Below are 11,379 nucleotides of genomic sequence, written 5' to 3' on the forward strand. Positions count from 1 at the left end.
TAATACCCCCTCATCCATTACCACGCATGTGGCTGTGCCGTTTGATTTCCTGCTTTTCTTCTGCAGTACCATTGACCATCCCCTTTAAACCCAATCCCCCAAACCCCAGCTCACCCCAACCCCACCCCCCGCAGTAACCTTCTCCATCTCCTTCAGAATTACGAGACGGACGAGTTGACGGAGGAAATGGCCCATCTGGAGGGCTTAATGAAGGACCTAAACGCCATCACGACAGCCTGAGCACAATCCTCACAATAACACTAGACCTCACCCGCCACGGGTGGGGGGGACGTACAGCACGGAGGAGTTCTCAATCATTCGCTAAATGGAGAGATAGGAAGGAGAAGGAGAGTGAGATAGAAAAATAAACAATAACGTTTGGGATACCTTACTTACTCTCAGGAAGGAGAACCCCATCAAACGAGGACAGTGGACATTCTGAGAAAGGACGTGTGGTTACTTCAACGAGACGATTGTGATTTTTCTCTCAGCATCCTAAATGTTTCCTTTTATTTTAGTGGAGACCGTTTGAAAAGACACCATTTTATTATCCTACGAAAAAAGGAAAAGTACAATATGCTGGTGTACGTGTTGGTGCTTGTAAGGCACAATTTACAGTGTTTCATTTGTGTCTTTTTTTTTTTTTCTATGTTTTTTTTTGTATCTATATATATATATATATATATTGCCCCCGTTCCAGTGAGGTGAACGTTGGACATCGTCCTTTTGATTTCTGCAAGTCATTTTGTATTAAGCATTTTGATTGATGTCTCATTCTCTTTTTGTATGTCATATAATGTGCCATGTCTTATTATTTTCTTAAACATGTTTTGTATTGTTTTATATGCATATAGACTTATCAGTTTGTATATATTTTTAAAAACGGACTCATGTTGTCACCACAGCAAAGTTTTTGACCTCTCGTGACAGTTTCCGTTAAGTCAGAGACACGCTGCTTTTTAATTTTCTGCAGTCTGCAGTGTCACTTCCCCCTTCAGCATTTTGCCTGTTTTAAATGGGAGTTCCCTTCAGAAATGCCTTATTAAATTTGTGTGGAATGGCAGAAATCGGTACAACTGGGAAATGTTTTCAAAATGTTTATCACACAGCACTGTGATATTTGTTCTGTAATGCTGAACTGTTAACCGGTTACTCGGTCTGTCGATAAGACAACGTAGACCTCCATCACACATGCTGGACTTGGTGCTGAAACTCAAAACTTCAGGTTCTACACGCGTAACTGATAAATGAACGAATTTGGTACATTGGAAAGTGCTTTATCTGGTCTATTTCCTCTTGCTGCATTGGTGCAATTCTTTTATCAGAGCTTACACAAACTCAATGAATGAACGACATCCACTGTGAGATTTTACAGGCCACATTCTTGGCACTTAATGCAACAAAGTGCAAATGCAACAGACTTTTATGCAGAACTCCCAGTGCTCATCTTTAATTTTCCATTCTATTTCTTGTATTTGTTTCATATGAAGTACTTGTATAAAATCTCAATGTGCGAGGCAAAAAAACCCCAACTGTTCCAACCCTGCTGGATATGGTTTTGTTCTGTACTTTTACCCAAAGAAAATATGTAACAGCAATCATAATTTTGTTTATGAATTTAATGTCACCTTGAATGTCATTCTGACTGTAAGAAATTCTGGGTAACTATGGGAACATGTTAAAAAGCTTGGTTAAAACAATACAACCTATTTGGGGATAATCTATCAAGTTGTAGACAGTCAAACCTTTATTGCACTTTTTCAACAATTTCAAGAAAAGGAAAAAAAAAAAAAAAACATTTTTACATATCCTGTGTTTTGAATATAAAGCTCTATTTGTGTAATGTAGTGTCATAGTTTAGCATAGGCAGCTGGTCTTATTTGTTCTTTTGCCTCTGAAATAATATTTGAGCGGCAGGTTTTACTGTGTTGCATATGCAGAATTCTGTTGTTGCTTATTTCTGTACAAAGATCTTCTCGCTGTCTCTAGAAATACTCTGTGGCTTTTTAAAAAAATATTCTAAAAACACTGCTTTTGGCTGCTTATTTACATGCATTCATTTTGTTTCTAGTATTTCCACATCATTTAAAATATTGCTGACACATGATGCACTTTCCCAACTTTTGACAGAATTTTCTGACAATCCATGTTTTCACTGTTATACGGTAGGGGGCGCTATTACATATCTTCTGAAAGAGTACAGTCTCTCTAGATCAAAACACAGGTGAAGCAGCAGCAGAAACAAGCAGAAGAATTGTCACGATCATCAAATATTCAATAGCATTTAAATCAAATTTGTGTAACGTTAATGAATAAAATAGTCGACCCAGAAAGAGGTAAAGGACTGTGTAGCTTTGGGGGTGTTGGACTCAATCTACTCCGTTTTGATCTTCGTTCTAAACCAGATCTGAACGTAGTCTTTGACACGAGTTTTCTCAGCTTTTTGTTCAAATAGTTGCTTTTTTTTTATGAAAGTGATAAAATCCCATAAAACTAAAAAAAAACTTTTTTTTTATTTAAAGCTCATTTCTTTTGGTATATTGTATGTTAACAGATATTCATTCAACAAAATATTCTGTGGTCCATGAAAGTTTTGTGAAAATGATCAAAAATGCTTTTTAATTTAAAAACGCTGGCGGGGAAAAAAAACGTTAAAGGCACAATATGCAATTTGAATCGCCGCTAGAGGTCGCTTATTTAAAACAAAGGCGTAGCTTGATGGCATCTTGGAGGAGCTAATGTATTAAAGTTTTATTAACGTTACTGTTGTATGAAGCAGGGTGGGCCGAGAGCCGTGGGAGCGGAATGAGTGAACACGAGAGAACTACGATACACACAGGTCTTGAGTCCAGTGGAGCTTTTCACATGACAGATCGGAATTTGGAATTTTCACACCTTCTAGAAACTACCATCTGGAAAGCCACTCAAAGTCGGACATTTGCAGTGTGAACTCTGTATGTCAATCATCCCCGACCTCAGCGAGACATCACTTCCAAGATGTCGGCAAGTCCTGCTTCCAATGAGCATAAACAGACATTAACTTAATGTAATGAAACCTTCGTTTTTTTTGTTTTTCATCAGCGGTTTTCAAAGCAATTGTTATTTTTTTTATTCTGTTTTGCCATACTTCACACAAAATCATGACATGCTCTGGTTGTGTCCTGGTGACATCATGTGATTGACTGGAACTCACTGAGGTCTGAAGTGGGACATTTCATTTGGGATATTCCCAGGTCCAGCCTCATCTCAAACGAGTGCTGCAGTCGGCCGCTTCAGCTTTTTGTTGTGTATGTGGGGTAACGCAGCAGTTTTACATGGTTGAAACAATCATACTAAATACCTTTGAGTGTGTTGAAGGTGTTGTAACATTACTCTGTGGTATGAGACACTTATGTTGGACTTTTCAGTAATCTAGATCAATATCCTATTAACAAAAACTGGGTGCCTTGTATTGCTAAATGACATGCAATTAATTTTAAAATATATTGCATGATGGAGAAAGCTGATTAACACTTTTGCCTAACATAGCATGTCTGAGGCATGGTAAAAACATGGTACTCGTGGTAAATCAAGAAAACAAGAGAATCAAACAATAAGACTAACTGTATATGCAAAGTTACTAACAAAACAAAATATTAAAGTGTTTCCATGGTTTCTACGAAGATAAAACTGGAAGTCGAAGGTAACACAGATGACATCATTGACAGGTGACAATGACAAGTCTGTGTCCCGGTTAAAATCATTTCTCTGGTTTTTAAACATTGGAAACATTTGGGATAATGTAAGCACACATCAAAATATAACATTGTTCTAGTGGTTTTTAGACACTTTAATCTAAATATCTTACATATTGTGCCTTTAAACATTCTATAGACACTGGCAAAAAAAAAAAAAGCTAAAATATGGCATAATTGCAAAAAATTGTCAGAAATATTTCAATTTTTTCCATTGGCAAAGCTGGTTTTCATGTATGCAACGCTAAAAGTTTAATACTTCTAAATCCATGTGGCATGTTTTGCATTTTTAAAGCATTCTGTTGTATCGTTTCTAGACTGTGCCGTTAACATTTCAGAAACCCTTTGGTAAAATCTTTACTTTGAACTAACTTGCTTCAAAAGTGCTTAACTGCATTGTATTATGACAGGCCAGATCTACAGTGTTAAATCAGGGAGATGATCTAAAAAGACTTGTTCAAACACAAGGATGTTCTTTTTTGCAGTCTTTATTGACATCTGATAAATTACATCTAGACTCCTCTGGGTGTTTTGAAGTTCATTCCGATGCTCGGCTGGGTGACCTGCAGGTTTGGGAGGTTGCCGAAGTCCTGCAGTGAAAAAGAAATGGTTAATGTAGGTTCATCAGTTAAGTGTCTGTATATGAACATTAAAAAAAAAATAAAATAAAATTAACATGTTCTGACATTTCAAATCAACAGCTTGTATAATTCCCAGGACATTTGAAAGCTATTTTATCTCAATTCATTCACTGAGAACGGTTCCCTTTAACCATTGCGGTAAAATAAAGCCAGATAGAAGCTTTGTAGCTCATCTACACAAATTAAGGTAAATCAACTTACGAAAGACTTCAGCATTTCCTTTGTATCTGGATCAACCTCAATAATCTCCTGATCCAAAGCAGAGACCTGAGAACAAAGTGAGCAAGAACATGAAATGAGGGACGAACACTGTAGTAGTGATATCAAACATACTCCGGTACCAAAGTTGATAATTGTGAAATTTGTATCATGCAACAAATGATTTATAGGAAAACAGCTCTTTACGAGGAAAAACCAATTCAGTGGATTGTTTTAAACTAATCTGATATTGCAAAACTCCTACTTGATAATAACTCATTACAAAAGATAATTGTCATTTACCTCTGGGACGTAGTTATCCCGTCTCTCTCTCTCCTCCTCCTGCAGTTTGATGGAGATACCTCTGACAGGACCCCTCTGGATGCGCTTCATCAGATGGGTCACATACCTGCAGAGAGACGCCACAATAAGCCTTCATTTTGGTTCTCATGCCTTTGTATTTGCCCTGCCAATATTTCCAGTGGCCTCGCCACATAAGCAAAATATCTATACAAGATTTCTATATAATGAGAAAGCATAAACATTATTTCATACACACTAGGGCTGTTTTAAAGCAATAACTTAGTTTATTTGCATTGTTTTATTGCCTATTGAATGCAGTTATATGATCCTAAAATTCAAGAAATCAGGGCAAAAAAGCCCCTGTATGAGTTTCTCAAACCTATATTATGATATAGTTAAGCAATCTCACACGAGCGCAATATTACACGACACAAGTGCCGTTTTTATCCCGAATATGATGAGTTCAATAAAGTTGTTAATATTGTGATATTATACACACAATAGTCCGTTTTTTTTATTACCTGTAAAGCCAGATCAGAACTGTTGTGCATTTCCAAGCAATACTGCAGCGTTTTATTTCTGAATGAATCCACGTTTTGAGTGAATCAATCGGGTGAACCAATGATTCATTCATAAAGAGCCATTAGTTGTGTTCCATTTGAAGCGGCGCTGCGCAGACCGATTGGTGTATGACATTAAAATACCACAAGAGCAACAAGAGCGCAAACGGATGGAAAGCAAGCTAGTGAGATACTTCACATAATCTTCCATTATGGATGTGAGAAGACAGACAACTGTACAATGGGATCACTTAGGAATTCAAAGGGTCGGCCAAGCTCAGAACACTTTTCCTGTATCGCGTTGGGAAATACGCAAAAATCTTTTAAATTCAACTAAGTGCCTCGGGGGAAAAAAAAAAAAAAAAAAAAAAACTCTGCTACCGGAAAACCTGTAGAAGTCAGCCAGGCAAATTCAGACTTTCACCTTGAAAAGTGTTTCCAGTTTTGTGTGCCATATGCATGACGTTTAGTGAACAAAGTGTGGGCAGCCCATGAGTGCAACGGCTCAGACTAGACCACAACACAAGCCTTAATAAATCTGACCTTTTTTTTTTTTTTTTTTTTTTTTACATATGGATACAGTTCATGTTGCTAAATTCACACAGAAACCATCTCATTTATTTTAGGCCCGTCACTATCCTGAAAGACTTGGGAAAAGTATTGGACACATTTATTAATGATAATATCCTGCAAAATGCAACCATTTTTTTAAAAGACATTATAGGACATTAAAGGGTTAGTTCACCCAAAAATGAAAATTCTGTCATTTATTACTCACCCTTGTGCTGTTTTGCACCCGTAAGACCTTCGTTAATCTTCGGAACACAAATTAAGATATTTTAGTTGAAATCCGATGGCTCCGTGAGGCCTCCATAGGGAGCAATGACACTTCCTCTCTCAAGATCCATAAAGGTACTAAAAACATTTAAATCAGTTCATGTGAGTTCAGTGGTTAAATATTATAAAGCGACGAGAATATTCCTGGTGCACCAAAAAAAAAAAAAAAAACAACGACTGATGGCCGATTTCAAAACACTGATTCATGAAGCATCGGAGCACAAATTAATCAGTGTATCGAATCATGATTCAGATCGCGTGTCAAACTGCCAACGGCTGAAATCACGTGAAGCAGTGTTTTGAAATCGGCCATCACTAAATAAGTCGTTATTTAGGTTTTTTTGGCGCAATAAAAATATTCTCGTCGCTTTATAATATTAATATTGAACCACTGTACTCACATGAACTGATTTAAATATTTTTTAGTACATTAATGGATCTTGAGAGAGGAAACGTCATTGCTCCCTATGGAGGGCTCACGGAGCAAATCGATTTCAACTAAAATATCTTAATTTGTGTTCCGAAGATTAACGAAGGTCTTACGGGTGCAAAACGGCACAAGGGTAAGTAATAAATTACAGAATTTTCATTTTTGAACTAACTCTTTAATCTGACTCTGCTTGCTTTGCAAATTTTATACTGACAAATTTAAGTTCACTAATGTGATGGAATTTAATTAATCATAACTAACATTTCTTTTTCCTTGCAGGAATAACATTTACATGCTTTTGAAACCTAAATGTAGTGCATGGGCCTAAGTCAGTGTGTGAATCAGGTCCAAAAATAATGAAAGTGGAAATGAAACTTAGGGACAGCTAAACAACTATCTAAATATAATAACCCTGTGATATTGAGTAACCAACAAACTAATAAACATGATTTGGGCAGATCTTGCTTTACCCAATAACGTGAGGGTTTGACATATGAAGAACCAATCACACTGTAGAATGCTTTACCATGCTCCTATCCTATATAATCTGTTGTATTCTTCTTGCTGGTGGGATTCTCTGTGATTGATATGAGGTCCTCCGGCCGTGATTAAAGCATATTCTAAGGCAAAGTCTGGGGCCGTATTCACAAAACATCTTAAGGCTAAAAGTAGCTCCTAACTTGCCGATTTAAGAGAAACTCTTAAAAATAATGGGCATGTCAGTCCTAATTTTAGGAGTCCTACATTTTTGCTCTAAGAGTATTTCACAAAGCATTTTAGCGCTAAAACTAGCTCCTAAATCTGTGAAACGTTAGGAGTAGTCAAGAGGACTCCTAAGTCACTAAGACCAAATCACAATCAGTCCTAATCCACACAAAGACACTGAACACCATTGAGGGAATAGAGGATAGAGCCTTAGGTGCTGATCATTTTCTTCATAAATGCAATAAAATGCAATGCAATAAAAAAAAATGTAATTTATAGATTTGAATCAATGCCAAAAATTAATCTTTAACAAATAAATATTGTCTGATTACCTGTGGCAGTGGTTTACATGGGTTCACACTTACAAATAATTGAATAGAGTAAAAAAAAAAAAAAAAAAAAAAAAAAAATATATATATATATATATATATATATATATATATATATATATATATATAAAAAATCTCATCTGTGTATTAATTCCTCTTCTCGTGCTGATTAGAAAGACCGTTTGAATGTGTTTCTCCCAAACTTTGTTTATAAAACATAATTTGTCGGTTGAATTCTACATTCTCTTGAGATGCAGACATCCAAGAGGTGGACAATTAACTGGATAGTTTAATTAGTGACAGCCTACATTTTAAAACCTTTATGGCAAAAATATGTCAACATTTTATTTTGACTGTGGGAACATTTTTATTTAAAAAAAAAAAACATTTGAATAGGGCAACATTTGTATTTTTAAACCTTTATTTTAATATGGAAACATGACACCTCATTCTACAATATTTCTATGATTAAATCGCTGACTCCTCCCCATCAGCCAATCACTGTGTGTATAGTCCATAGCAACGAGGTCAACCCCGCCCTTACTCTTAGCTTAAGACTTCAGTCTATTCTTTTGTAAAAGTTTGTCTCAGCAGCTTTGTGAATAGGTATTAAGAGAAAACTCTTAGCTAAGAACTTTTAGGAGAACTCTTAGTGGTAAGATAAAATGTTTTGTGAATACAGCCCCTGGAGTCTGTTTGGATTTTAGGCTGCGCAGCAGACTAGGCACTAGAGATCTTACTTCTCTACTCAAGTGAGTGTTTAGTGGGGGAGCACTAAAGAGCTTAATACCAGGTGATAGTGCCCCAAAACAGGCCAAGACTCGAACAGGTGTTGAAGTACGCTTAGAGTATAAATTTGTAGATTCATCTGTGTCTGGGACACCCGGTTTAACCAAAGTCAGGTGCGTAGGGAAAATCTACCACACCACCAACAAGATTTTTAAAGAAATTAAAACTCATGTCAACACCATTTCATCTTCACTAAAGCAAGCCAGACTTCAATTTGCAATGCCTATAATTTGTATACTCTGATTAATGAATAAATTCATTTTCCCAGTTACACTTTAGTTTAGGGTCCAGTTCTCACTATTAACTAATTGCTTATTTGATGCATATGTATTATCTTTTTATTTCCTGACTTTTAATGCATTTTAAATTTTGCTGTCTGGTTGAAAGAGCTGGGAGAATTAGGTAGCAAGCATTTGTCATCCCTGGATGGAGCTCTGACAGAGTTAGTCCAGGAAGATTTGTCTGTAAGGGTACCGTTTAAACACAGCTACCTGACAAATACAGTTATCCCTCTGCATGAGGAAGATCCACTTAGATCCACACTGACGGACAAAAAAACGCCCTGAAACTTCCTAACTCTTCCATCCAGATAGCAGATTTCTGTTATTTCTATTTCTTATGCATTCCATTTTTTTTTTTATTATGTATTTGGTGGTTCTTTATGTAGAGCACTTTGAATTACCATTGTGTATGAAATGTGCTATACAAATAAAATTGCCTTGCATATTACTAGGATATTATTAGTACTTATAAATCACATTCTGCATGACCATATTCCACATCCCCAATACCTAAATCCAAGTATTATAAGCAGTAATAAGGAGTTTGAGGCAAAAGTCTTAGTTAATTGTTAGAACTGGACCGTAATCTAAAGTGTGACCTTTACTCCTCAGTATTCTGTTGACAACGTGTGTATTGTTTTTAAATTTTGTGCATCATACACAAATTGTGTATTATAAATATTTTTTGCATTGGTAAAAAAAAAAAAAAAATCCTTACTGTTGATCCCACTGGTTTTCCCCTGGAAATCCTAAAGAACTTAATCTCACAATAACCGTTCTGGAGTTTAGCGTCCATCTGCTTGCCCGTACTCACCCTGCGATCTTGTTGCGCAGAGGTTTGCTGGGGATGATGGCGATCTCCTCGCACACCCTCTTGTTGATGTGGAAGTCATTGCCCAGTCGGGTGTAATACTTCTCGATGACGACCCGAGCGGCCTTCTTCACCGTCTTGGTCCTGACGCGCCCCTGTCAGCACATCCACTAGGGTCAGTCAGGGTAACACGGGACATCTTTGTACTTTCAATTCCACTCCAAGTTTATTTGTATAACATTTTATCAAAATATCACCTCAAATCAGCTTTACAGAAAAATCTTGTTTCAATGTTACAATATTATATTTACTTCAAGGGATTGTTCACCCAAAAATAAAATCTGTCATAAAATTCTGTCATTTACTCACCCTGAAGTTGTTCCAAACCTGTATGAATTTGTCTTCCGAACACAAAAGATGATATTTTGAACCAGACAGTTGATGGTCCCCATTGACTTCCATACTATATTTTTTTCACACTATAATCAATGGTGGCCCAAAACTGTTTGGTTACAAACGCTCTTCAAAATATCTTTTCTGTTCAGCAGAATAAAGAAATTCATACAGGCTTCAAACAACTTGAGGGTGAGTAAATGATGATAATTTTCATTTTTGGGTGAACGGTCTCTTTAAATTCACACATGAAAACCAGCTATGACTTTTAACAGCGTTTTCTTTCCCCATAAACACGCTGTTTAAAAGCGTCAGCTGTGCTTCATCATATGCGGTTATATTATCACAATAGTTCAATTCAATCCAGCACAATATTGTCCGACTGTCGCGAGCACTTTAACGCGCTTCAGTGAGATTCAAAGTTGTGAACCGGGAGATGACGCAGAATACTTTTTTTTTCAACATCCTACATAAAAGTAAACGCCGAATGTCAAAATACTCAGTATATCCGAATCGTGAGAATATTAACAAAACATTCTGGTGCTTTAAAACACAGTGAGAGCTGCTATAAAGCGGGATTTGAACGGATTGACAGGGACTGACTGTGAAACATACACACCATATTGACCCGGTCTAGAGGAAAAGAGTCTAAAGCAGACCGGAGCGGAAGTTTATAACACTCTTCCGGAAGTGAAATAAAAGTCTCTGGATAAGAGCCGCCACCTGCTTCAAATTAATGGCAAACATAAAAAGGGCAGTTTTATTAACAAAATTAAGAAAGATAAAAGCCACAAAAAACAAGTTACAACATAAACTCAGTTGGTGTTATATAAAAATGTGTTATGTGTTGAATAAGGGGCTCTTTAGAAACAATGGTAACACTTTATTTTAGGGTCTTTTAACTAGTTGCGTATTAGCAAGTATATTACTATAATATTGTGTGTTTATTAATAATTATTAAGCACATATTAATGCCTTATTATTCTGCATGACCTTATTCTACATTCATAATACCTAAACTTAACTATTAATAAGAAGTAAATTAGGAGTTTTTTAAGGTAAAAGTTGTTCATAGTGAATACACGTTCCCTATACTAAAGTGTTACCGAAACATCTACCAAATTTATCATTTTATGAGAGATTTGATACCTCACTTTCATACCTTTGTTAGAAAGGTGCGCTTCTTTTTCAGTATTTTATCTACAGTGTCTTAATAGCCGACTCATCTACTAAAAGTAGCCTAAATTATTGTGATTTCTTCATACTATAAAGACTAGTGGTAACACTTTAGTTTAGGGTCGAATTCTCACTATTAACTAGTTTCTTATTAACAAGCATATTACTAGGATATTGGCTGTTTATTAGTAC

At 36.2% G+C, this 11,379-nt stretch overlaps 2 protein-coding genes across 8 annotated transcripts in view; one reads left to right on the top strand and one right to left on the bottom strand.

Annotated features, from left to right (window-relative positions):
* Positions 1 to 1,995, top strand: part of neo1a (neogenin 1a) — a 192,246-nt gene extending 190,251 nt beyond the window's left edge. For 6 of the 7 annotated variants that reach the window (XM_067400075.1, XM_067400079.1, XM_067400081.1 and 3 more), the window contains one exon: positions 157 to 1,995. In XM_067400075.1, coding sequence (XP_067256176.1) covers positions 157 to 240 — 84 coding nt within the window. In that variant the 3' untranslated portion in view covers positions 241 to 1,995. Of the gene's footprint in view, positions 1 to 66 lie in introns of all 7 variants that reach the window. The other variant, XM_067400078.1, reaches the window with a different exon arrangement.
* Positions 1,996 to 4,206: 2,211 nt separating this feature from the next.
* On the bottom strand, positions 4,207 to 10,675 carry rps17 (ribosomal protein S17). Its single transcript, XM_067401436.1, has 5 exons — positions 10,631 to 10,675; positions 9,622 to 9,773; positions 4,877 to 4,982; positions 4,577 to 4,642; positions 4,207 to 4,324 (listed from the first exon to the last, which is right to left on the bottom strand). The coding sequence occupies exons 1-5, from the start codon at positions 10,631 to 10,633 to the stop codon at positions 4,247 to 4,249; spliced, it is 405 nt and encodes a 134-aa protein (XP_067257537.1). The 5' UTR covers positions 10,634 to 10,675; the 3' UTR covers positions 4,207 to 4,246.
* Positions 10,676 to 11,379: the final 704 nt, after the last annotated feature.

The sequence above is a fragment of the Chanodichthys erythropterus genome, chromosome 11 (genome assembly GCF_024489055.1).
Source record: "Chanodichthys erythropterus isolate Z2021 chromosome 11, ASM2448905v1, whole genome shotgun sequence".
Lineage (NCBI taxonomy): Eukaryota > Metazoa > Chordata > Actinopteri > Cypriniformes > Xenocyprididae > Chanodichthys > Chanodichthys erythropterus.

Bases quoted from the DNA above. Each gene is read 5' to 3' on its own strand.
- rps17 (XM_067401436.1), bottom strand. The intron at 4,983-9,621 runs GTGAGTACGGGC...GTCTCTCTGCAG, and splicing joins CTGCGCAACAAGATCGCAGG to GTATGTGACCCATCTGATGA. The intron at 4,325-4,576 runs GTAAGTTGATTT...TTTTCACTGCAG, and splicing joins AGGAAATGCTGAAGTCTTTC to GACTTCGGCAACCTCCCAAA.